This window comes from Protopterus annectens, chromosome 9.part0, assembly GCF_019279795.1.
Source record: "Protopterus annectens isolate FY-2018-M chromosome 9.part0, PAN1.0, whole genome shotgun sequence".
Classification (NCBI taxonomy): domain Eukaryota; kingdom Metazoa; phylum Chordata; order Ceratodontiformes; family Protopteridae; genus Protopterus; species Protopterus annectens.
In genome coordinates, this window is record NC_056743.1 from 664,155,971 (window position 1) to 664,183,881 (window position 27,911).

General features: G+C 38.0%; 1 protein-coding gene across 1 annotated transcript; it reads left to right on the forward strand.

The window, feature by feature from the left end:
* The first annotated feature begins 1,305 nt into the window (after positions 1–1,305).
* On the forward strand, positions 1,306–26,758 carry LOC122810895. Its single transcript, XM_044082436.1, has 4 exons — positions 1,306–1,554; positions 4,096–4,440; positions 12,889–13,242; positions 26,561–26,758. Exons 1-4 carry the CDS (start codon positions 1,494–1,496, stop codon positions 26,683–26,685), a joined length of 885 nt encoding a protein of 294 aa, XP_043938371.1. The 5' UTR covers positions 1,306–1,493; the 3' UTR covers positions 26,686–26,758.
* Positions 26,759–27,911: the final 1,153 nt, after the last annotated feature.

The window sequence follows — 27,911 nt, forward strand, 5'->3', positions numbered from 1 at the left end:
ATAAGTGATGAACAGTGATTAATTTCTCTACTGCGGGGCATCGTGAATTAGTAGCCTTAGTGTCAGTGTGTTAATAAATCCTTGCACTTTCTAATATTGCCCATTATTAGCTGGTAAGTCACTTAATAAATGAAGCCAGGCCCAAAAAAGTTCTGGATGAAATAAAGAGCAATGAGGGTGAACTGGAAGGACACAAAAAAGTTGCTACAAGGCAGACTTGAATGGGAGAGTAAAGAATAATAAAGATTTTCAGTCTGGAGATGCAGTTATGTTGTTACTGCTTGCAGTACCTTAACCTAATACAGTAGAACACTCTCGGTTTCTTCATTTTGCCACCTTTTTAGGTGCCAAAAGTGTGATATTTGGCGCTGAATTGAAATTCTGCAGGGTAAGCCATACCCCAGCCAATGCAAAAGTCTTATTTCAGCTTCATGACCGAAGCAAAGGTTTATTGTTGAAGACATTTTGTTTCTCTGTTGTTTTTATATCATATTAACGCATTTCACGTATAAAATTATCATTTTCTGCGACCTTTACAACGATGCTAGAAAATATTGTTTTCTGATAAAATGTGACATTTGTCATTTTTCATGCTTTACCATGCAGACATAAATGCACAATCAACACTGCCCTGTAAAAAGTAGGGCATGTAGTAACCCTCAGAATTCTCAAGCTTTTGAGACAAGAAATGTGGACAAATCCAGAATAAGGGGAGGACAAAGAACAATCAGAGAAATATTTTAAATAGTATTCTTATTGATTTAAAAGTTGCTAGAATAACAAGTTTCGTTTTAGCATGCGTTTTCTGAAACTCAAGCGTCTGTCATTATTTAATGACTTCAGTACTCTGTGATTTGGAAGGAAAACTACATTTTTTATGAGGGATCAGGCCAAAAATATGAGGCGAACGTGGACAGTTGAGAGGTATGGTAACCCTGTGCATATTTAGAAAGCGTAGATAATCTGCACAATTTTCTGAAATGATAAAATGGTAAACACAGCCCATCAGTGAGCAGAGAGAGATCAGTTATCACTTCTATTAATACCCAAATACAGACAAATCAGAATTTAAGCGAGGCTAGATGGCTGATACAAAAAGTCCTTGTCCTTGAACTTAATCTGTCATCTAACAGGAAACACAAGCATAAGGTGCTGGTAGCACAAGCGGATTTTCATGTGTAAAGCCCTTGCAGATGCATCGTTACAAATTATGTCTTACCAGAAATACCTAAGCAATCAGAATCTTAGACTCACGAGACATTTAAAGATGTGAAATAAAACCTGTCAGTCTCTGTGACCGTTAAATTGGGCAAGTCTGCGTGTCATCTGAGATTAGACAAACCAGGATGTCATTCAGTCCTTCTCACCTCTGTTAGTACATACAGCTGTGGGGTGGGGGTTATCTCACTCTAATGAACCTCAAATGGCCAGCAGGGACAGAGCAACATAATCCCCTAAAGTGAAGTCTTTTGAAAGATACTCTATTGCAAACAATGAGACAGACAGGTTTTCTCCTATCTGTTTTCGGCCTTTTAATCCTAGAAGTGTATGTTGGTAAGTTTTTTGTTTGTGACCTACAAAATTTAGCACTTAAAAATGTTAATGCAAGAGCAAGCATTTGGTCATGCTATGTATGCATAAACTGCATTAATGTGACGAGGTTTATAGGTGCAATTGTCAAGCTTAATAATAAGTAACTAAATTACGTAATGTGCTGCTTTGCTGTTGGTTAAGGAAGTTTGTTCCATTATCCCACTATTGTTCGAAATCCCAGTAGCATTTAAATGGAGAATTTAAATAGGTGTGTGTGTGTGTGTGTGTGTGTGTGTGTGTGTGTGTGTGTGTGTGTGTGTGTGTTAGTAATAGGCTCCCCGGCTGACCTAGTGCTCCTATCTCTGCAGTAAGCTCCTTGCATTAACTCTCAAAAAGAGCTAGACACGACATCGCCCGTTAGACCAGAAAGTCACCCTTAAAAAATATTAAGAAATAATAATTCTGGAAGCCTTTCCAAATACTTAGTGTTTGCAGTTCTGTGATGTTTCTAGCAATGGATTGTTTGTTAGATGCCTAAGGAAAGCACTGTTGCATTTAATAATGGATGGGAGCACTGGTGTATTAAGTATTATAATGATCTGGAGTTATTGCACATGCCTTTACTTTAGAATTAGGAGGGCTAGAGAATCTGCGTGTCTTTACTATTTCCTCCTTTTGCTCTTAGATGTTTTATGATTGTGTTTTCTGCAATGACTTCACAATTTATTTTGCAGGCATAAAGCATGTTTTAACTGCTGCCTGACAAGTATCCTACAGTATACTAGTGTGGTAATAAATAGACCAAAAACTAAGCATATGAGACGTGTGAGACAACATAGACTGAACATGGACCTAGTTATATGGGTAGATCCAGCTTTAAGCTTTTATACAGCATATGGTTTTATAGCTATTATTAACGAATTGATTGATATGATTAGAAAACATTTTATAAAGGCTAGGAAATCAGAAAATATGAAATTATATTTTTTAAGTTACATTAGACCCAAACTACAGTATGGTATAACAATATGGAAAACCTTAGAAGAAAACAAGCATGAGTAAACTGGCAAGAGTTCAGCAGAAATGCATCAAGGACATCCATGGATGTGAAAATTTAAGCTATTAAAGACTAAAATATCTGAACGTCTACCGTGTCTCATATAGATATTTAAGAAGAGACCCTATTCGGGTGTATGGGGCATTTAGAGACAACCACCTCTGGGAATGTTTGTAGTTATTAAAAAGGTAATAGAATAACCAGATAACCTATGTAGAAGATAATAAAAGAATGAGAAATGTGCTCATTGGCTTTCTGAGACATTAGCTGATGCATGGAAGAGACTACCAAATTACGTTAAGACAAGCACTAGTTTAAATATTTTAAGAACAATGTACACACTTAATATACCAAAATGCACATTCTCATAAAAACAGACTAAAAGAGCATCATTAGCCCGGCCTGAAATACTTGTATGTATGTATGGTCATTTAGTGATACTAAAGCTGACGGCATTACAAGTACTTATGTAGTTTTTGTAGACCATATAGAAAACTGCATCGTATTTTATTGAAATAATTATATTATTCAGTTTGGATTCTTAGGTATATTTGGTTATTCACAGCACATTTCACAATTTTAAGTCTGATACAAATACTTTTAAAAGGAAGCAGCTTTAGTATAGAGTCCATCGGGAACTGCCAAGAGAACAGGCTGGGAACTCCTCACCCTAAGTTGTTGTGCCCCGCTGGGAACTCCTCACCCTAACTTGTGCCCCGTTGATTAATTAGTGCTTTATCAACTGCACTGTTCAAAGATTGGCAGTTCATATCTTCAGTTGGGTAGCTTTTGTCTTAAGTCAAAGAGTGTTGCATTCCCTATAGAGATCAAGATAAGAAACGCGTGACAGTAACTGTCCTTCCATCGTGTGTCTATTACCTGTTCAAATATCTTAGCAAAACTGGTTCCCCTCTAGCCTGCACTCTTAATGGAGGGTACTTTTTGGAAATGAGAGGCAAAAGAGAGAAATGTAATAATTGTCACACGACGGACACAGGCTCGAATATAGCCATTCAGATAAAGGATGAAATCGACGAATTTTAGATCCTATATGATAAATGAGTTTTAATTATTTGATTGTATAAGTGAAGCAGCCTAATCAACATTTGAATGTATAATAAATCATAGCATCAAGTGGGGAAAAAAGAAGGATATACAGACGGATTGTGTAAGTGAACAAATGTAATCCTGATGAGCTTAGTAAACCTTAGCTGAATGTATATGATCTTTCAAATGATTTTCTTGAAAAAAAAAGGTTCCTTTACACTTTGATAGCTAAATTACCAAATATTTAACAGACTCAGACATTTCAGAATTGATACTGCTTAGTTGACTAGTATTATCCGTGTATGCTGCCTTCTGTTGAGTTGTTCTACTCCTGTTCTCTGAAGTTTGGTATGTTTTTCATATTTCATTGGTAGCAGCACTAAGTAGTGGTTGCAGCAATGTATTCAGACTTTTGGTTCTTTTCAACTATCCCCTGTGTGTGTGTGTGTCCCCCATAGCTTCCTCTGCAGGGAATCTTACGGTGTTTCAGTACCCTGGACGGATCCTGGCGGCTGAGGGAACCGATGTAATCCTGAACTGCCTTTTCCACACTTACCATGTTCCCAAAGTTGGGCAGGCTTCTTGGAGGAAAGGATCGCCATCTGGACAACACATATCTGCACAATATCCTGAGTACGAAGGACGCCTTGTGCTGACCGACTCCACGTCCTTTATCTACCAGAAAAACGCTTCCCTTCAAATCCGTCAAGTGAGGAAATCTGATGCTGGGCATTACTACTGCGAAGTGGAAATCCATAACTCTGAGAAACGCTTTGGCAACGGAACCATCTTGGAAATTATAGGTAGGGAACAGAATAAATAATTACTCTCATGTTTTGTGCACAGATGAATTTTAGCATATGTCTGCATTAACTCTTGTTCTTTATTCTGTCATATGCAGTTCTGCATTCAGGACACTGTTTTTTGTGAAATAACTCGATTTTGTTCATGATAGGACGGTAGTGACAGGCACATATGTAAAGGGCTCCCACATATATACACAGATTCGCGCACGCACGCACGCACACACTGACCGGTAGTTTGTACCATGTGGGTCACTTGAAACAGTAACTCAGCAGAATAGCCTTTCAGGCTGGCATTTTGCTGACATGGTAGTAGCTTTTTGACTAGTTTATCGGGGAAAAGAGGATCCACACGCAGTAGGCATAACAGTAATCTCATCACTCTCCGTTTATAGATCAGCTCTTGTGCTATCAGAAACTAAAGAGAAAATCAGCATATATTAACCAAGCGATGACTTCATGGCAGCTCTGTTGTTGTGCTACAATTGCATATAACCTTTATTGAGGGTTTGGCACTTGTTAGAGATGCGTACAAGTAAGGGTTGCTTCCTGTATGAATTCATTAGTAGAGTGTTTCATTTGAAAAAATAAATACAATCTGCATTTTTAACAACTCTGTCAGTTTCCCCCTTTGTAAGATACAGACTCCTGATTGCTTCGTATAATTCTGAATGACGATGTTTTGCGTTCAGGCATTAAAATAAGAGAGCTTATTCTTGTATTTAGCTAAGACGGCCCACAGGTAAATTGTACTAAATGCAGCCATACCTGTCAACTGTCCAGATTTCACAGAATGTCCAGATTTTTTGTCTCATGGCTTTGGTCAGTTTCTCATAAAATGTGTGTTTTTCTGGCAGATCACTGAGGACTGAAATCATTAAACAATGACATACATTTGAGTTTTAGACGTCATATCATTCAGAAAAATGCACGCAAGCAAAAATCCAGCTATTTTAACACGCTCTTAAGTTTATAAGAGCTTGAAGATCTGTTCCTAGCTTAGGGTCTTTGCCTCCCATTATTTTAGGCTTTGTCCAAATTTCTTGTGTTATGATTGAGAAGTATGCAGGTGGGCATCAGACAAATTTTCTTGGATGGGGTTAATGCTTGGGCAAAGTTATTTTTTTTAAATAAATCAACTGTATTGAAGTTGTAGTTCCGCTGTGGCGACCCCTTACCGGGAAAAAGCCGAAAGACAAGCACTTAGTAGCTCACTTGTATTACAATCTCAACAGGTACTAACGTGCTAAGCAATACATTTAGCTTCAAGCACCTTTAAGTAGACAAGCTGTGGTAAAATACTGAAACATATTGCAGATGTATAATGCAATCTAAGGAAAATGCTTTCCCAAATTTGCTCTAAACATTCGTATGCTTTTTAAAGTATTTTGGAAATGTAATGGATGCCTTAAGAGACTTCAGTATGAGTGTTAAAAGCGCTTCCATTCTTTGTAAGTTAAAGCAAGATGAAGCAGGCGAGAGCCGTGTAAGTGTAACGGAGTTTGGTGATGCGCTCTTCTCTGGTTTAATATTCAGGAGACGAATTCAGCCGTGAGTCTGAGAGTGGATAGCTTTATCCAAATTAGTGAGTTTCATTAAGCGTTATTCCTATATTACCCTGAACTTGGTGCAGTCCTAGGCGGTATGCTAGCAATCACTGAGGTACTATGTAGCCCTATATGATGAGACCGGTATAAAAGAATGAAACTAGTTTCCCTGGTGATTAGTAACAGTTCTGGCTAATCATAAAGTATGTGTACTGAAATGTTGTATAATGTATATATTTAAAGTTTTGTTCTCTATCCCCTTAAAATAAGTTTAACTTCTAATTTGTGCATTTGTCCGGGAAATTACCAGATGACATCTAAAATATGTAACAACATAATTAATTTATCTTTTTTTCAGCTGGCAGGCTTGCACCATTCGATCATAATTTTCACATTTCCTTTTTGTTTGGGGGTCTCCTTTAGGAATTCAGAAGTAGCTATTTCATTCTGACCAATCAATGATGAATCTAATTCTCTTGGGTCCCAACTTTTCAGTTAGTTCTGACATGTCTCTTATTTTCTCTTTACTTTGAATTCGTGCATAGTTCTGTCTTTGATCTTGGCAAACCATCCTAATCTAAGCATGGTATTATTAAACGTTATACGTTGTTTTAGAATTACTACATAGGGGCAGACCGATACCTCTCAACCTCTTAATGCAAAAAATCTGGACAAAGCTTGACAAAATGGGGGTACAAGTAGGAACATATTTTAAATATTGCTCTTATAAACATAGAAAGTTGCTAGAGTAACACGATTTGTTTTAATATACATTTTCTGAAGGATATGAAGCTTGAAACTCAAATGTATGTCATGATTTAGTGATTACAATCCTGAGATCATCCCAGTGATTAGCCAGGAAAAAAAGAGGAACAGGCCAAAATATGAGCCAACAATCTGGACATCCTGCGGAAATCTGTACAGTCGAGAGTTATTCAAACCCCGCTTTTCTGTATGTAGCAGTCTCATTAGTTGCCCCGTGTCATCAGTAACGAGTGTCAACGATATGGACATTTCTGTTCCTTTGCATCAATTTCCAAGTAAGACTGGGGTTGTTTTGGGGTTGACAATTGTGAGCTTTGATACGAGATAGCAACGAGTTTACCAGTGTCGGACTACCGGCACCAAACTTTTCTCTGTACTCTGACACCTTGAGCAGTTTCCCGAATTTGCACTCTTTATAATATAGGTTTGGTGTAGCAGTTTTATACTTCCTTCAAAATTCAGACATTTCAGTTTTCTAGACTACATCTGTGTGGTGTATTCTGATAGATAATGTGTGTGTCATATATATTCTTTAACGGGGTTACACTGATCACAGCAGATCATTGGCAAGTAGAGCCCGGTAAGTCTATATTGTGGAATTTTCGAGATGTCATTATTTATAATAAAGATAAAAATGTATTCATTTTTATCGGACAGGCAGCACAGTGCCACGGCGGGTAGCGTTGTCTCCTCACAGCAAAAGGTTCCCCAGTTGGATTCTTCACCGGTGTGCCTTCTGTGTGGAGTCTGCACGTCCTCTTCGTCTTCGCGTGGGTTTCTTCTGGGTGTCCCGGTTTCTTCCCACATTCCAAATACATCCCGTAGGTGGACTGGACTCTAAACTGGACAAAGGTGTTAGTGTGCATGCGAGTGTGTGGTGTGGAGCAACTCCACCTACAGGTCTGGCCACCAGACGCTGCAAACCTTGGCTCAAGATGACTGTCACTTTTGAAGTGACACATCGACCCCATGTGCAAAAATGGGAAAAGGGGATGTGGCTGGATAGCTCTGGCCATCTGTTTAGATCTTTTTTTATCTTCTCTGTTATCCAGTTAGGTTATTTTTAAATGTTTTGTGGGTGGAAGTGTATGCAGCTTCCAGACATTTGTTTGTAAGACATTAGATACGAAGTAAAAAATGAGAAGCTCCCCTGGCAATTAACTGCTCGGAATTATTTATAAATTATTGCCCCTTGAGTTACGTTTATTCTCCACTGGCCATAAAGTTGGATTTTTCTACATTTAGTTTACTTCTGGAGACAAATAATGGTGAAAAAAACACGTTCCGTGTATTAATTTAAGTGGCATCCAATTTCGGATTTATAAATGTGATATTAAGATATAGAATACAGAGTCTCGTGTCGATTTTTATCATTCTAACCTAAAATCTTATAGAACAACCTCTGTTGAATAGCTACTGTGTTAACAGCCGCATTAAAACTGATAAAGTGAAGGGTGGTCAGTTCCTATGCGAGGATTCAGTGGAAATGGCATGATTTCACTTCTGTAGCTTTTGGTGGTGCTGCGGTAGCGTTGTCGCCTCACAGTAAGACGTTGTCCTGTTCGATTCTCTGCTAGAATGTCTTCTATGTGGAGATATGCGTGAATGGGCGTGCCTTCATTGAAGGTTGTGCGTCAGGGCCGGCAACTCGGCACGTAAAACTCTACTGCCAATCATTAGCGGATCGGAGTTCCGCTGTGGCGACCCCTAACCGGTAAAAGCCGAAAGACGCAACAACAACAGCTTTTCCCCCAGGGAGAAAATGGAATTAGTAAATTTACGTTGGTATAATCCAGAAACAGCCAAATGTTCACCTAAAAATGATCTCGTTTCCAACTTTCCATCTGCAGAATGTAACATAATTGTCAAGGGAATAACATCCTAGTTCTGAATATTTAAACAAACATGGCCACGGCAGGACCAAAAGGTTGTGCCTTTTCAAATGCCCAAACTGGGACATTTTTGGAACAAAAGTCAGATTTTGCAGGCCAAAACATACCCACGGCCAGTACAAAGGACAATACTTCACTTATTTGCCTAAATGAAAGCTTATTCTTGTAGCATTTTAGTTGCATATTCTGTTTCTTATAACATTTAGGTGTTTCAGATACAGAATAACTGTTTTATGCAAATATTACATAAATATAGGAAATAACTTTGTCCTAAAATCTGAGGACATTTGCCATTTTTACAATTGTTTTGCAGGACACAACTGGCCAAAGAGAGATTGTCCTTCACAAAGTGGGACAGGTGGCAACCCTACAGGACCAGCCACCCTGTGGTATAAACCTTGGCTTTAGATGATTGTCACTGTTGAAGTAACACCTCAACTTCATGTGCCTAAAAAGGAAAAAGGGGTTGTGGATCGATTGGTAATGCTGCTGCCTTTATTTAAATGTAGATGGATAGATAGCTCAGAGCATATACTATAGAAGCAAATATATTCTGCAAGTCAGGAAAAAACACAGTAAATAAAAATCAGCAACAAATAAATACAATGTAGGCCAAGTTGCTCATGACTGCCATTTGCTGTAGAACAGCTTACTTAGAGTTTGCAAGGCTTGATATTCTTGAGAGCATAAATATGTATTCTTGTTGTTGTGTCTTTCGGCTTTTTCCCGGTTAGGGGTCGCCACAGCGGAACTCCGGTCTGCTAATGACTGGCAGTAGATTTTTACGTGCCGAGTTGCCAGCCCTGATGCACAACTGAAGGTACGTCCATTCATGCATGTCTCCACACAGAAGACGCTCTAGTCGAGAATCGAAAAGGACGTTTTAGTGTGAGGTGACAACGCTACTGCAGCACCACCACCACAGTCGTTAGAGCATAAATATGTATTCTAATACTTTCAAATGTTTTAGGGAAGTGAAGGTATAGTAATACATAAAGATACTATGCCAGAATACTGACAGAGAGGCATTCTTCAGTCTAATTTGAGAGACATTCCTTGGTCTAATTTATTGCTGTACTTTTGTCTTATAGTCTATCCTTGCTTCAAAGTGATACCATACACTGCCTGTTTCCTATTACTTGTGAAGCTAGAGTGGAGTTGAGAATGTTGACAAAAAAAAAAAAGAGAGAACATTGAAAACAAAGTACTGAATTTCAGGAGCAGGCACACTGGCACCATATGCACCTCCACCTTGAATTAAGTGCAATAATTTCCATAAGTGTTTCAGTTTGCTCCCCACTGTAAAAGCCAACTTTAGTTTAAAAAAGTCCCGACTACATCTTTTAATAAATGAAGCTGTGAAACATGGACTGACGAAAAAAAAATGAAATATGGTTTACATTTGCTAAACATGGCTGTTTAGTGGGCATAAAAAGTAAATGAAATGGAATAAAAATAACTCAGGAAGCAAAATTAACTGAAGTGGCAGTTACAATATGCCATTTTATTTTGGACCTACTAACACAGATTAATAAGACATGTTTCTCAAGCGTGACAGAAAATGAAGAACATTTAATATAATTGTGTGGGCAAGTGTCTGCATGTCTATGTGACTGTGTGCATTCTGTGTTGCAAATGACATGGAGGGTGGGGCAATGTAATTATTTAGAATATCTAGAAACTGTTTTAGGTTCATTATTCTTTCTTGTGTAATCTACCCCCCAGTATTTGAATCACATTAGTACTTTGTACTCAGTGAATCACTGTCCTCCTATATTACATATTCATATTGGGTAACAGAGTGGGAGCTAAAACCCACTCTTGCATGCTAGTGGAGCAACTATTTATCCAGTACCTACAATTTATAGAGAGGAGGGCTTTGGTTCATTCAGGAGTGCTGCTACATTTTGTATGTTCACATGTGTTTGCAGCCATGTGTGCCTCTCTGCCCCCTTTCCCCCATATGCATATATCTATTTATCTTCCTATCTCTGTCTGTCTATTTATCTTCCTATCTCTGTCTGTCTATCTTCATTAATTCCTTCTCCACTTCCCACTCAATCCTTTCAGGTTTGAAGGAAAGTGAAAGCCTATCCTGACATTCACCAAAGACAAAGCAAATTAACTAGTCTTGAAAGGGGTACCAAGCCATCACAGGATGTACATACTCACTCACTTCTACAATGCATATGTACCTATGGCAATTTGGAGGAAAACAATTCATCTATGGTGTATGTCTTTTGCATATGGAATGAAGCCAGTGCACCTGGCAAAAATGCAGTCCCACAGAAAACATGGAGATTCCACACATAAGGCACTTCAGCTGAGAGCTGAACTGAGGAACTAAGTGGTGTGCAAATGTTTTACCAATGTTTTACTATACATGCATACATTCATACATGTGTGTGTGCATATATATATATATATATATATATATATATATATATATATATATATTTGTGTGGGTGTATCTATATTCATGTGTGTGTGTGTGTGTGTGTGTGTGTGTGTGTGTGTGTGTGTGTGTGTGTGTGTGTGTATGCATATGCATGTGGATGTATGTATGTTCATCTGCGTGTTTGTGTAATTGTACGTATGTTCATGTGAGTGTGCATGTGTGTGTGTGTGTGTGTATGTGTGTGAGTGTGTTTGTATTTATGTATGTTCATGTGTGTGTGCTTCAGGAATGGCTTGTACATGTAGCTCTTGTATTATTACAGTAGTACTTTTTTACTTACAGCTACCACATGAGAAGAACTGTAACCTCACCACAACCAGTCAGGAATATCACATATAATCCCAGGCAGTTAAATGCACCTGCAGTGTTGTTCATTTGCATCTATTCTGTGTATCACCAACTGCCCTGTTGTACTTCAATATATGTTTTCTACTGCTGTGCTACCCCAAAGTCCAATCATTTATGGACTTTTCCGTTATTTTTCTTTGTGCTAGACCTACAGATTGTGTATCATGTCTATGGAGGCTATCCAGAATAAATAAGCAAACATGGATGCAAAGTACCTAAAGCATAGCTTCTATCTGCACCTGCGAAGCTGGTTTTCTTTGGTGATATTGTATTTTTTCATGACATAAAGGTTACATTTTTTCAAATCTAGTTGTGTATGTGCATATTTGATTTACTGGTGTTACTCAACCTAATAAAAAGTGTTTCACCACCTAAAATAAAATGTATGTCTGGATTGCAAACGGTAAATAATATCTCGAGATTTTGATGGTGTAATAAGAAAAAATCTTGACATTTTGCTTTCAGTAGCTTTATGGAAATGATTGTGCTTCTCATAATGTTTATTTCTTAAAATGCTTTCCTAACTTACAACTAAACTATCTAGCATATGCTTAACTAGAAAATGTTGTGCCTAAAGACAATTTATGATAGTAATTATTTTCTGCCTTCTTTCATAAATATATATATATATATTTAACTCTGACTTAGATTTATACATGAGCAAATGTTTTATAAAAATATGCAAATAAAATATGAAAAAATGAAATTTGTCATTATCTCTCTCATTTTTTTGCTTTTGATTGTGTCATTGTTAGTTTAAATAAGTGAACTTCTTCAGACCTGAAGAAGTTCACGTATTGGAAGTGTTCGAAAGAGCTTACCTTTATTGATTTATAAAGTTGTTTTGGAGTATACCCTTGCCTTTGTTGTTTTTTGTTTTTTTAGTTTGTTGGTGTTTTTGATCCGCGGTAGTGGTGCTGCGGTAGAGTTGTTGCCTCACAGTAAGACGCTGAATGGTTCGACTCTCAGCTAGAGCGTGTTCTGCATGGAGACATGCGTGCATGGGCGTACCTTCGTTGAAGGTTGTGCGTTAGGGCTGGTAACTCAGCATGTAAAATCAACTGCCAATCATTAGCGGACCAGAGTTCCGCTGTGGCGACCCCTAACTGGGAAAAGCCGAAAGACACAACAAGTTTGTTGGTGTTTTTGGATTTGCATAGTTTAAATAAGTGTAAATGAAGAGTATAAACAGTGGCAATAGAGGCTGATCATGGAAATAAGGGTAGAACTTGGCTAGCCTTGTAAGGGCCCTAGGGCCATTAGCCTAGTAACTTCCTATGATCTTATGGTAATAACTTAATACAAATCCCCATTCTGTTATTGCCACTTTGTTACACACTGAATTGTTTTAAAGTCATGAAAATGTTCCGAAAAAAAATGCATATTAAAAATAAAGCAAATTATGCAATATCGTGTGCGTGTTTATATCTTAATACAGAGGCTTCATCTAAAGATGCTGTAATCTACCAGCATCCTTTGTACATCACAGCCATTGAAAGAGACACAGCCAGTATTTCCTGCTACTGCTATCCTTCGCCGCAGTGCTCTTATACCAGAATCTCTCTTCTGAAAATGCCTAATAGCCTGGAAGTGTCTGAAAACATTCTAGTTTACAAGGGAAGGACCCAGGCCATCGTATCCCACAGAGATGCCAACAACATCACAGAAACATCAGTACAGATCAAAAACCTCAGCCTTTCAGATACCGGAGAGTACATTTGTGAAGGCTACATTAGCGGAGAGGTTGTCAGGAGTCAGAACAGTACTGTACTGCAGGTGGTAAGCACAACAGGTAAATAACATTGTTGACTACTAAATCATCTTTTATTTTATGAAAAAGTTTTGATTGGATTGTCCAGAGAGAGAGGACAAATGTAGTGTCCATTATGGGTTGCATCTTTGCATTAATTGACAAGATGTTCTGAGGTTTTGCTGTCTTCTTACCAGTGTTTGCAGTTCAACAAGATGAACAGTCACTGTTAATAATGGGAAGATCAACAGGCTGCAGTGTGTATCCCCAGACCATATGTTTGGATTCATATCCCAGTACTGATACAGCTGAGAAACATGATGGAGGTGTTGCACTTATTTCACATTTCTCTTCACTAGAGCTGTGAATCTGTGTTCTCATCTGCCAGAATTACTGGTAGTTTAGGTGGGTGTTAAACATTCCACAGCAAGTCCTGATAAACAGCTGTGGAGTTTCTCTGATATCTTGGCTGTATTTCCTCTAGTCATTATCAGTACCACCTTATGTCTTCCATTGGGGGTATACATATGCTTACTGGTATCAAATATATAAGTCAATATTGACATCACTGTGAGGTCATAGGTAGCCTGGGTGCTTGTGGGTAAGTAGCACGTCACACTCACAGTGCATTTAGCAGGTTGTAAGTAGCATAGCAACTCTATATCATGTACCAGTGGGGCCATATAAATAAAGAAAAAGCTGAAATGGAGTTTTGGGACATATATGGTTATCAGGGCAACATTATTTATTAATTTTAAAGATCATCATATAACAGTGTAACTAACAGTGCAGTGATATTCAACCTCCTCTCTATAACAGGACAATGAAAACCTAGGACAGAGAGTGCCATTATTTGAAAGATATGCAGCACTTTGCCTTTCCATTGTGCTGTGTCACATTCATTAGCATTCAGTCCCACGTTCTGTGTAGTCTAGAGTCTCATGTGGTCATTTCCCACGTAGCATCGGTTCTCTCCACTAAGTCATGCAATCACTGACAAACACTGGCAGTAAGCGACAGGAGACTAAAGTAATTATTACTAGAGCTTATGTTTCTTTGCAACATGTTGTTCTAAACTTTACAACAGCAGCCCTAAACTTCCTCATTTTCCACTCATTCCGGATTCTTCCCTTCAGCATGGAATTATTGATTTTAGGTCCAGCATAAATATTTTGTTAATTAGTGCTATTAATGAAATCATACAACAAACACATGCAAAGACCATTATCTTAAAAAGGAAGGGTACAACATTCTGTGGAAAAGGTACTAAATAAAGTTATATTTAGAAAAAAAAAAACAGTGTGTATATACTGCCATGTCATTATATCTAAAGCTCATCTAAACTTTCTTTTGCCACCACTATTAAAAAAAAAAACTCGTGCAATATCTTGATATATATCTTCTGAAGTAAAATACTCTCAAGAACTTCCAAGATCCGAAATGCTGACATATGCATTTTATTTATTTATATTTTACATTTGTTTATCGGGAAAGTCCGAATCAAACAGAGCCCATTTTCAGCAGATGCCCTGGGATAAATGCTCCAGATGCATGTCTTTGGAATGTGGGAGGAAACTGGAGCACCTGGAGGAAACCCACATGAATGGAGGGATGGCATGCAGACTCCATACAGAAGGCACCTCACCTGAGAATAGAAACAGCAAACTTCAGGTTGTGAGGTGACAGTGCTAACCACTGTGCCATTTTTGAACCATTTTATCAGTCCATTATTTTGGAACAGCAACTTATCATCTTTGCTTTCAATGTGCACACAGCATCTCCTTTGGAATGCATTTTGCCAAGTTGGTGACAGGATAACTAAACTGTGCAAAATAAATTATAATTTTCTGTCCCGGTATTGGTATTGGCCTTGCTGATTCAAGGGTGTTACTTTTCTTGATTGATAGAAGACTCTCATAAGACAGTGAAGTAAGATGTTGCATAACAAGGTTTATCCAGTTTTTACCTTTTCTGTTCATAATTTAATCAGGTCAATTCTACAGCTGTATTGCACTAAGCTGCACATTATGCAGCACTGTGCAAACCTGCACCCAACAGATGTAGACACATTGATCGAAGTCTTACCCCCTGGCATGCCTAGTCAGAGCCATACCCATTAGCAGGCTGTGCTAAAGGGGCTGCCTCTTATTTAGGGCCAAGTTAAGTTACTGCAAGCTGTTTCTCCCTTAGTACAGTACCTCCAATAGTTATAATATCCTGTACTCATACGAATTTAACAAAAAAGGAAGAAACTAAATACCTGGTAAGGGCTAACATATCTTTAGGCCCAGTGGAAACTGTGCTTGAGTGCCCATATTTGTTAAAGACCACATTACTCCAAGGCTGATGGTCTTCTGTCCCTAATTTTCTACACTATGGAACTAAATGAAAGGTCAGCCAGCTTGTTTTCCTTGGTTACCAGCCCATTAGTACTTGGTATACTCAGGTAGTGTAGCAGCTACCTGGTGCTCAGGTACAGTGAACTGCTACTTATCCCAAAGTACCTGTGAGAGATGAATATATTTAAGTAAGGTGGCAGTATCACATTCTGAAAAAAAATAAAAACAGTTTGTGAGCAACACACACTTCCACAACATTCCATATAAATACATTGAAAATTATCTTATCTTGAGGCTATAAAAAAGTCATTGCCTAAGCCTCCAAGGCTTAACAAAACTAGATCTCAGTGAAAATTAAAAAACACAGTACATACTAAGACATCCAAAACCAATAGTTAATGGGAAAAACATGTGCCCCAAACCAAGTATGCTTAAATTCTCTGCTCATAAAAATATACTGGGGATTGGCAACTCCATAGTAAGACACATGGACAATACTCTCACAAGAAAAAAAGAAAAGGATGATGGTGTGTCATCCTCAGATGCCAAGATGTTTGACATCTTAAGGGCCCTAAAGATCTCCAAGATGAGCAAGTATAACTATGATATGGTGGTGGTCTATGAGGTTGTAAATGACCTGACATGCAAAACCCTAGGGTGTATGCAGAGAGAAATTTCACACTGCCCTTGCATTTCACAAAGGCAAGACTCTGGTATTGAGCAAAATACTACTTTCATCATGAATGATGCAGCAGTACAAGAGAAAGACGATTGAAATCAGCAATTCATTGAATAATTGGTGTCATTTGAAGGACACCCAGTATGTACTAGCATGAGATGAAATGTTGCATGGCTCAACTTGATTGCCAAAGATGGTCTGCACCTCTCATTCTAGGGATTCCACACATTAATTAAAGCCTTGGCTCAATCATAGTGCCGTTTTTTGCAGAGCCCAGCTAATGTGTCTTCCAGCTTAAAAATGAAGCAAAACAACACAAATAAAGCTTTGGACTATTCCAATATGATGCAAATCAGTCCTAGGAGTCTAAATAACAAATTACCTTACCTTGAAATACTCCTGCATTTGAAGCAATCACATTCTTGTGTGTATAATTACTGAAACCTAGTTTAAAAGTGCAGAAAGCACCCCTTTATACCAAGGTTTTGGGCCTCACATGTTTTTAGACCCAGTGGAAACTGTGCTAGAGTGCCCATATTTGTTAAAGACCACCTTACCTCAAGGCAGATTCCCAGAGACCAACAGACAAAACTTGAGATTCAGCTCACTCTAAATAAACCAACTGTCAGATCATAGCATGATACAGGACCCCCTTGATGACCCCTGAAAGTCATGTCAGTCTCTTAAATGCATTAGATGAACTTTGAATACATAAAAACTCCATCATCCCTGGGGACTTTAACTATCCATTGATAAACTTCAAGACCTATGCCTCAAATGTAAGCTATACCACCAAAATTCTTGATTTCATAAATAAAAGTTTCCTGGATCAAATTGTGAATGAGCTCACTGTAGGGCAAAATGTTCTTCACCTGCTCATTACAAATTTTGTGTTTATATGCACTAACCCACTTTTGTAGTCTTCCCATTCAAGTTGGTAACCTACTCATTCAAAATCCCTGAACGAGCAGAAATAAAGATCACAGATTTCAGAGAGTTCAAACATACAAACACCCAACAATTTTATGATGAAGTTCAAATATAACTGTACCCTTCAAAATGTTGGCACAGCTAGTTAGTATGCAGATATATTCTATACCCCCAGAAAACTGTATAAGCCAATTAGTCCCTACAATATGTAAACAAATGGGAAGGGTAAGAGCAAGCCTGATGGGCTACTTGCATAAATAAATAATACAAAGAAAGAAAAAAAACATTCGAATATAGAGCAAAACTAAAGAACCACAAATCAAGATCAACGTCTAAAGGGTATAGAATGCATTGAAAACTACTGTCTGGGAATCAAAAGCATCCCATGAACTTAGACTGGCATTAAAAGCTAAGGATAATTACAGAGCTTTCTTTACTTATGTCAGGAAGTTATGAAATAACACCCAAGAGTGCTGTAATTGATGGCTTACCATTAATATTCCGACGTACAATTGCATGGCTATGAAGTATTCGAACAACAGATGTTCAAATACTTCATATTTTGTCAGGTTATGTGAGCAAACGGTATAATTGCGAATGGACTGTGCATTCGCAATTATAATGTTCACTCATGTAAAGGGATCGCGGTACAGTGCGCTTGGGGAAATACATCCCTTTCCTCACTTTAGTAAGATCTCGGAGTTGGAATATTAAGTTGGGGGGTGTGGGGGGGGGGCAGGGGGGGCTTGCCCCCCTGCATAAACGTGATTTTAGGCTAGCTAGTTATGGAGTTAAGGGAAGGGTGGGATTGCTGTTAAGTGTCGAAAATGTCATAAGCAACATTTTCGACATTAACAGCTGTTTTCCGATATTAGGAACATTCGGAATTGTGTACTTTCAGTGAAACACTTCGCTAATAAGTACACTTTTTTTTTTTTATTTTTGAAAGTATGATAGTAAACTGTGATTGATAGATAATAGCGCTGCCTACTTTGATCAAGTGGAGACTGCAAATAAATTCAGTGCAAATATCATTCCAGAAACAGCTGTAAAACGCCCATATGTAAAAAAGGTCCTTAAACTCCCTATTATCACAAAAGAACACTTGGTAAAAGTACTTAATAAAATGAAAAATGCACCCTGTATGGGACCTGATAATATACCAGGCTGCCCACTGAACAGCACTACACACGTGGTGGTAGACCAGCTCCTACAGCTGTTCGGCCTGAAGTTATCCACCAGCTTTGTCCATGAGATTTCACACACAGCAGTAGTGATTCCAATTTATAAGGGCAGTCCCAACATGGACCCCAGGAATTACAGACACATCAACCAGATAAGCCTTGTTTGTAAGGCCATGGAATGGGTCATAACAGACTTGATAAGTTATGATATAAAACACTTTATAAGACTTGACCTCCAGCAGTTTGGCTTTGTCAAGGGTAGATCCTGTCAAATAAATCCAATGAGTTTCTTGAGAAGGTAATGAAACCCATGGAAAGAGGTCATGCTGTCCATAAAGTATACCTTACATGTAGAAGTAAAATCCATACATGCTTTAATAAAACCAAATCACTACCTTGCTACCTGTGTAGAATGTACTTCATTTTATGTAGGTAAGTCCACACGTAGGTTGAAAGATAGCAAGATAGCATTATTGAGCATAAATCAGACATCAGGAGGAAGGTGAACACAAATATAGTAGCAAAGCATTTGAAGATGCTAGCTCTAAGCATAGATTTACATTCCGTGCTATAAATGCTATATATCCTAAGATTAGAGGTAGTTCATAGGTTCATAGGTAGGTACTAGGCTATCTGCCTGAAGGCATTTATAAGCCTAGCCAGAATGTGTTGGCTTTTGCTGCCCCCTTAGATTAGTTCCCTGTGCCTCTGTCCAGCATTGCCACTGAAGTGATCCCCGGGGTAAACTTTCTGTTTCCCATCCACTCATCAAGGTTTCTTTTGAATAGTGTTAGCGAGGAGCTCTTCCTACTGTAGATTGGAATCTTGTTCCAAAGCATGGGAAGTCTCTGGGATAGGAATCTATCCCTCCAGCACATCCTATTTATTGTTGTGGTGAGGTTTAGATCCCTAGAGTGTGTGGCTCGAGGGGATAAGGTTTTCTTTAGGTGGAGCATGTCCATCAATTCTGGGTCGGACATAGCCTTGTATGTCAGGCAGAGATCACCTCTGAGTAGGTGGTATGCATCTGAGTACAGCTGGAGTTTCTTCAGTCGAGCTGCATAGGGCATCTGTTTGAGGCAAGTGATCCTCTTGGTGAGGTACGTCTGTGGTCTTTCCAGCTGTTGCAGGTGTCTTGTAAGGTACATCCCAAATGGGGCGTTGTACTCTATGATGGGTCTGATGAGTAATGAGTAGAGGGGCACAATGACCTCTTTTGATCTGGATGTGAACCCTTTTGTGATTAGGTGGGCCACGTAGAAGGATTTTCTAACCACTTTGGCAATGCGATTATCAAAGGTGAGATTACTATCTACTTGGGTCCCCAGATCCCTTATTACGTCTTCCGTATTTAGGGGACTACCACCTATCTGGTAGTTTGCGGGTACTTTGTTTTTCCAAAGGGGATGACTGTGCACTTTTTGGCATTTAGCTTGAGGCCATGATTTTGACACCAGGTATCTGTCTCAGTGAGACCCTTTTGGAGAATGTCTGTGTCAGCCGAAGAGTCAATTATAGCCCCTAGTTTTCAGTCATCTGTGAACCTGGTCAGCCATAGTCTTCCTGTTCTTGCCTGTACCTCTGAGAAGTATATGCTGAACAGGAGGGGTCCCAGGACTGAGCCCTGGGGAATGCCACTTGTAACCGGTTTAGAGTCGGACCTAGCTCCCGCAACTCTCACCATGTGGGTTCTGTCCATGAGCCATTTGGCAACCCATCTTGTGACGTAGGGGTTTATGTTCAGGCTGGTGAGCTTGTCTATAATACCAGAATGGGAAATGGTGTCAAAGGTCTTTGTGAGGTCTAGGTAGGCTGTGTGTACCACCTTTCCCTCATCTATAGCCTTGGTAACTGTCTCAAAGAAGTCCACAAGGTTTAGGAGGCATGATCTGCCCTTAACAAAGCCAAACTGGGTAGGGTCCAGTGTTTGGAGGTTCTCAATGTCTCTGTTAATGAGTTCCATGATGATGTGCTCCATAGCCTTGCAGACCAAGCTAGTCAGGCTTATAGGGTGATAGTTCCTGGGGTCTGTTGTGGCTCCATCTTTGTGATATTAATAATGCTCTAGAGATGAGAGAGTATGAATGGATAACACTACTTCTGGGAAATATTAAACCTGGAGTTAATGCTAATTCAAGTCTTAAACCACAATTGAAAAAGAAACAAATGGTTATAAGAAAATAGCTAGAATGAATTTTTAGATTTTTTTATCTGTATATGTATTTTGTATTTTTATGTTATATTATGTATTCTTTATGTTATATATCAGTACTCTAGATTTGTAAGGCTATACCTTTAAGAAGAAATTTCTAGTTAATGAGATATGTCATGTGATTTTACACTGATTGTATTTAAATGAGGCTGAAAAATCTCTTTCTTTACACACTGAAGAAGGACGCAAGTCAGAAAACTTTGTGACCTTGTGATTTGGATTTATTAAAGTCTGTTTGGATTTTATTTCTGTGTGTCAGGTGTTTCCTTTCACTGGAAGTTTGCTTCAGTTTTGACTCTTGGTTGTCTCAGTGAAGGTTTACTTTAGTGCTGGTCCTTTCTACATCATATAGTATACCTTGCTAAGGTATTTCATGCCTGGCATACCACATGCCAACATTATCAACATGCTATATCTGCTCCAAACCAATCCCTATGTGGTTAGTTAGAAAGCTAATTGGCTGAGGGATAGAACTCACACTGTAAGGGTGGCAGATGCATCCTTCAGAGAGCATTTAGATAACCAGTGGGGTAACCTAGGGATACATATTAGGACATCTGCTATTCAGCATATATTTCTCTGATCTTGGAATCAGAAAGGGGAAACATTGGTTAATCACATTTGCATTTGATTATAGACTAGGTGTTATGCTCAAATCCCCTTCTGATATGTAGAAGCTGCAATGTAATCTTACACATATTTTAGTCAGTGCTCTGAAAATTAGCTAAAACTAAATGTTAAAAAATGCAACATTATTGCATATGGCAAACAAACTGTCCACCCAGCTTATAGTATGGAAAACAACCCCTACAAAACAAAGATGTTGTGAGAGACCATTGAAGATGGATATCTAACTCCCTTTCTTTTGATCATCATGTTGCAACAGTGGTCAAGAAATCCTTCTGTTTGACATGGTTGGTAGCAGAGGGTATTTCCTCTTGCTCCAAAGAAGTCCTTACCCAAACAGATGGAAAGACCCCAAATGGTCCTGAGAATAAAGATCATGGGTGTAAAGGACCTGAGCTACCCAGAAAGGTTGGAGTTCTTGTTCCTGTATTCAGTGTTATATACACTCCTTAGGGGTGATCTGTGCCTTGCCTTTCAGGCCATTTTGGTCCAGCAGACAAAGACATCATATTTCTCACAAATCAAACAGTCCAGTGAACACAAGAATCAAAGATCTGAACCTGCTTCAGCGATGAAGAAATCACGATGGGAAGACAGCTTTATCATGCAATGACCGACCCTTCTCTGGAACAAATGTGATCTCCAGAACAAGCAATGTGAAACACCATTTTCCTTTAAGAAGGACTTAGACGATTATATCACTGTTCATAAATTTACGCCTGGTATGCCTGGCCTATTGCTCCTTGAAAAAGGAGGTAATGTCTAAGGGTGGGTACTGGCAAGGTGTAACTGGCCACATGGCTCAGTTGCCTTGTAAGTTCTATGATTCTATGATTTATTCTTACAGGCTTATTCAACTCCCACCCTACCCTTTCAAACCTTTCATTTCATTGCTGGATACAGTGGGGCTGAACAGCACACTACATTTTGCATGCCTATTTATTTATTTATTATACAGCACTAATCCACATGAACTTTATTTCAGACTCAACTTGGAAATACTATCTTCTTAAGTAAACTTGTTCAGGAGTCACATAGAAGGCAAATGGTGGCTGATGGAATCAAACCTTAGACTACAGTAAACAGCTTTTTAGAAGCTCATAGCTTTAACTTCTGTTCTACATGCACCCATTTTTGTTACCTGTTTTTTTTTACACACACACACAAAAAAAGTAGCTACTGCTATGTCATATAGCTAACTCATAACTATCCTACAAAACTATCTTCCATACAGAGACTCTAGTAATATATGAAGTTTTGCATCATAGGTTTTTCTACGTTATACCATCACTGTATAAACTCTGTATTCACTGATTTATCAGAGATAGTTTGATGTACATTTTAGTGATTTTACTATAAGCTGACTGATTATAGCTGGATATTTGAGAGTCCTGCAGTTATGCCTAACTTTTAATATGTGATATGAAGTCAGCTCTGTCTCACTTTGTTTGCTGCTCTGAAATGTTACTGCTTTCTTTAAGAACTTTATTTCAAATTTTCAGGCTTTGTTTCACTTACAATCATTATAAATATGCATAGGCATTAAGTAGTCAGAAAGACATCTTCAGGAACACAATATTATGTTCTTTATTTTTTTTTTATCTTGCACATCTGAAAGCATAAATCTATTTTTATTGGGCAGGGTTAGCATTTTTGAGTTTCTCCCTAATTTTCTTTACTGCCTTTGTTACTCCAGTTTGTTTGACATAATTTAAACTGGCCATCTCTTGAGCAGCAGACAGACATTTCTGACAAGATCTGTACTTCACCTAAGGTAATAAAATATTAACTGCCACTTTCTTTGAAAAAGGGTCAGACTGAGAGCAAAGCATAGCAACTAACCATATAAGGTGTGAAACCACAGTGTTACAGTGTTTTTTTTATACTGCTCTTTGCTGGCTACCATCTGACCATGAGTCTAGCAACCTATATAAAACTGAATGCTTTCACAGTTATGTATGCTGCAACAGTTTGTATATGTGAAAACTTTTATTAACAAATTCAGATTGCATTCTGACAGAAGTGCTAATATTTTAGAATTTTTCCATTTGTTTTGCTTATAGACATTTAAGAAATTGTCACTTTACATTCCGGTGTTTCATGATGTCATATATTTCTAAAATCTATTGCAAATCTAAAGACATGCTTTCTCATACTAGTTTGACTTTAAAAGCTCATTGCAGTTTGATTTGTACCACGACAAAGGCATATATTCCATAGACTTATACTTTTTGTTACAGCCATACTGAGTTTCATAGGTTATAAATATATGAACATACTGTTTCGTTGCTTATACTTGGCATCATGCCAGTTTTATTATTTCTGCACTGCACTATATACAGCAATGGGAATTTTGGACCCTGTGGGAGCCAGTGTTAATTTGATACATCATGTCTCAATAATGCTACAATCTAACAAAGTACAAGTAAACTGGTACCAGTCTTTGAGAAGTTTTACTTTCCCTTTTTAACCACCCTCTTACAGTTACATTGTTATTGATACAGAGATCTGCTTTTTATTCTGAGCTTTATTGCTACACGTACATAAGTGTTAATTTATTACTTTTTGTAATATTTGTCATATTGCTCTAGAAAGACTTTATAGTGTATGCTCCATTTCATGGTCAAATACTGTAATTTCATCAGTGCACTTAATTTCTTTCATGAAATACAAAGGACATTTATTTTATTTTACCCTTTTACTGGATAATATGCCAACAAAATTATGAAGTCATGTACTGTGTTCCTACCCTGCTAGCAGTCACAAGCTCATGTCTGTAGTTCTGGACTCTACCATTAACCTCTTCAATATCTCAGAAGCCAAATATGTTAATTTGTACACGAGGAAGGCAGGGCAATAAGCTGCTGATGGTGATTTATGACAGTTTAGGGTCTCACAGATTCCTGATTGGAACATTTTCATACAGAGCTTTTAAATGTTAATAGGTAGCACCATAAACCTCCACTAACTTCACTTTTTTTCTCCTTTAGAATGGAACTATAATTTAACTAAAGTAAGCTGCTATGACTTGCAGCTGATATAAAAAGTGTACACACCCCCATTAAAATGCCAGGTTTTTGTGATATAAAAGACCACAATAAATAATTTCAAAACTTTTCCCATCTTTAATGTGACCTATAACCTGTACAATTCAATTGAAAAACAAACAGATGTATTAGGGGAAAATATAAAAAATAAAAAACGTACAATAAGCTGGTTGCATACGTGTGCACCCCCTTAAACTAATACTTTGTTGAGCACCTTTTGATTTAATTACAACATACAGTCTTCTTGGGTAAGAGTCTATCAGCATGGCACATCTTGTCTTGACAATATTTGCCCACTCTACCTTGCAAAAGCATTCCAAATCTGTCAAATTCTAAGGGCATCTCTTGTGCACAGCCCTCTTCAGTTCACCCTACAGATTTTCTATTGGATTTAGATCTGGGCTCTGGCTGGGCCATTCCAAAACTTTAATTTTCTTCTGGTGAAGCCATTCTTTTGTTGATTTGGATATATGCTTGGGGTCATTGTTGTGTTGAAAGGTGAAATTCCTCTTCATCTTCAGCTTTCTAGCAGATGCCTGAAGGTTTTGGGCCAAAAGTGACTGGTATTTAGAACTGTTCATAATTCTCTCCACCATGTCTACAGCCCCAGTTCCAGCTGAAAAAAAGCAACCCAAAGCACGATACTGCCACCACCATGCTTCACCGTGGGGATGGTATTCTTTTGGTGATGCGAAGTGTTGTTTTTAAGCCAAACATCCCTTTTGGAATTGTCCAAAAAGTTCAACCTTGGTCTCATTAAACCATAACACATTTTCCCACATGCTATTGGGAGACTTGATGTAATGTTTTGCAAATTTTTGCCAGGCTTGGATATTTTTTTGTTTAAGAAAAGGCTTCCATCTTGAAACCCTACCCCATAGGCCAGACATATGGAGAATACAGCCGATTGTTGTCACATGTAGTACACAACCAGTACTTGCCAGAAATTCCTGCAGCTCTGTCAGTGTTGCTGTAGGTCTCTCTGCAGCCTCCATGACCAGTTTTTGTCTTTTCTTTTTATCAATTTTGGATGGACGTCCAGTTCTTTGCAACGTCACTGTTGTCCCATATTTTCTCCACTTTTTGCTGACTGTCTTCACTGTGTTCATGGTATATCCAGTGCTGTGGAAATTGTTTTGTACCCTTCTCCTGATTGATACCTTTCAACAATGAGATCCATTTGATGATTTGTAAGCTCTCTGCGAACCATGGCTTTTGCTGTAGCAGGCAACTGAGTAAATGTCAGGAAAATCCTACTAGGACAGTTGAACTTTATTTGAGGTTAATCAGAGTCTCTTTAATTGATGACAGGTGTGTACCCAAGAAGACTGAATGCTGTAATTAAATCAAAAGGTGCTTCAACAAAGTATTAGTTGAAGGGTGTGCACACTTGCAACCAGCTTATTGTACATTTTTTAGTTTTTATATTTTTTCCCCAACAGGTTTATTTGTTTTTCAATTGAATTGTACAAGTTATAGGTCACATTAAAGGTGGGAAAAGTTTTGAAATTATTTATTGTGATCTCATTTTTTTATATCACAAAAACATGGCATTTTAACAGGCATATGTACACTTTTTATATCCACTGTATAGCATGCAGGAAAGCTATAGTTTCTGGCGGTTATTGTTTCAGGATATTATTAACATAACTATGAGCCTTAGTTCATAAAGTACTTTTATATATCATTTCGTATCATGTTTGAATTAAATAATCTAATTAAAATATTTCTAATTATCTCAGCTGTCATCCTGTTCCCAGTAAGTCATGCAGCAATAAGAAAGTGCATGCAGCTGTGAAGGCTTGACCTCGGCCTTTACCAATGTAAACAAGCCCAGACTAAATGGCAGGATATCAAAAGCAGGACTGTTCTGCAAGCAAAGTAGCTGCTTACTTTGTTTGTGCTACTGCATCTTTGTAGATAACTAGAAAATTAATTTAGTTTGAGTGCTTGGACCAATGCCACATATTTGTAGTACTCCATCTTTGAAGACTACTAGAAAATCATTTAGTCTGAGTAAGTGTTAGACCGGTACCATACATGTGTGAAAAGTCCTACTCACTCAAGTTATTTCATTTTATGTTGTGCTGTTAGCCTCATTCTCTTCCCATCTCGTAAATTTTAGCAACTGCCAGGTTTCAGTACTGCATTAATGATGTTATCATTTCAAATATAAATATCTGTCATACTGAAGTTCTTGCTAAATATGTTATTTAGTAAGAAAATGAATAAACTTATGTAAAAATAAAGGTGGTGATTGTACTTAATATTTATAAGAACTGCATAATGTCTATAAATTTGAAATTCACAAACATAACTTTTTCTTTTTTTAATTTATACAGGACTTGACGGCAGTGCAGGAAATTGTAACTCTACCCCAATAACAGGACTTGTATTAATATGGACAGTACTGTGGATAAGTCTCAGCCTTGCTTCCATTCCTGTCTCTTGGTTCATCCTTTCCTAAAAGACTACATTTATAATGAAAACCTAAGAATCATGGTCCTAGAAACACAATCACACACACATGCACACACACAGATAACAGGCACTTATGCATGCATGTGTGTGTGTGTGTGTGTGTGTGTGTGTGTGTGTGTGTGTGTGTGTGTGTGTGTGTGTGTGTGTGTGTGTCTGTGTGTGCTACTATGAATGCTACTTTCATAATGAATATCTGAGAAAGTTAATAAAAGTTAGTATCCAATAAGTTGTTACATAAAACAACAGTGGGTTTACACATGCACGTGTGTGCTAAATTATTAAAGTTAAATGATTAAAGGACTGAAAAAGAAGCAGCAGAGACATAGAGGGCAGATATGATCTGTACACATAAAATTCTATACTGAAATTGTGAGGAGATAGAAGCTAAAATTTAATACAGAAGTACTAGACAATGCCATAGCAGACATAGAGGGGACATTTTAATTTGATTTTTTTTTGTTTTCACTGAAATATGTTTGTTATAACTCAGTAGAAGTATTTAAAGTCACTTGAAATAAATGGTAACAGAGAGAGAGAAAGAGAGAAATCAGAAGGAGTATGTATCTGCTTGATATTAGGACTCCAGTATGAAACATGAGTGAATAAACTGCTGAATCAAATTCATCAAGTCAGCATTTCACTGAAATATGTAGTAATATATCGTAAGGTACTGTTTGTTATAAGAGGTCATCCTCTTTTGTACCCAACACATTTCTTAGTTTGCATATAGCAACTCACAGCGTTGGAGAAGAGGAAGTTTTCATCCTTGCAAAGAATATTTATTTACACTGCAATGCACTTTTCTCAGCCACTCATTCACTGAGATTGATTCCTCAGATTCAGTGGTTCACATACTGACAGATCCCCATTCACCTAATATTAGCTTAATTTTGGGGCACATTAAATATACTTTTTCTATTTCTGTCAGCAAATCCACATCACAGCCTGAACCCTCTGCTTCAAATGCCAGAAGTAATTTCAATCTGTAGAGTTGTTTAATTTTGAACCTAACACCGAGAGGGTTGTACAAGTAGAATTTGTTCCCAGGCTGTGTAGTACAGAGTAAAATCTCCATCTTTTTTAAAATACCATGGATTAACTTGAAAATGGGGGAAGCAGGCAAAAGTGCGGAAGTAGTAGCAGGGAGCAGGTGCTTAGTACTAGGCCAGGTCACACAGAAATATTCATCTTCTACCTTAAACATTTGTGCGT

Bases quoted from the DNA above. Each gene is read 5' to 3' on its own strand.
- LOC122810895 (XM_044082436.1), top strand. From the start codon at position 1,494: ATGAGACAGACAGGTTTTCTCCTATCTGTTTTCGGCCTTTTAATCCTA. The intron at 4,441-12,888 runs GTAGGGAACAGA...ATCTTAATACAG, and splicing joins AACCATCTTGGAAATTATAG to AGGCTTCATCTAAAGATGCT. The intron at 13,243-26,560 runs GTAAATAACATT...TAATTTATACAG, and splicing joins GCAGGTGGTAAGCACAACAG to GACTTGACGGCAGTGCAGGA.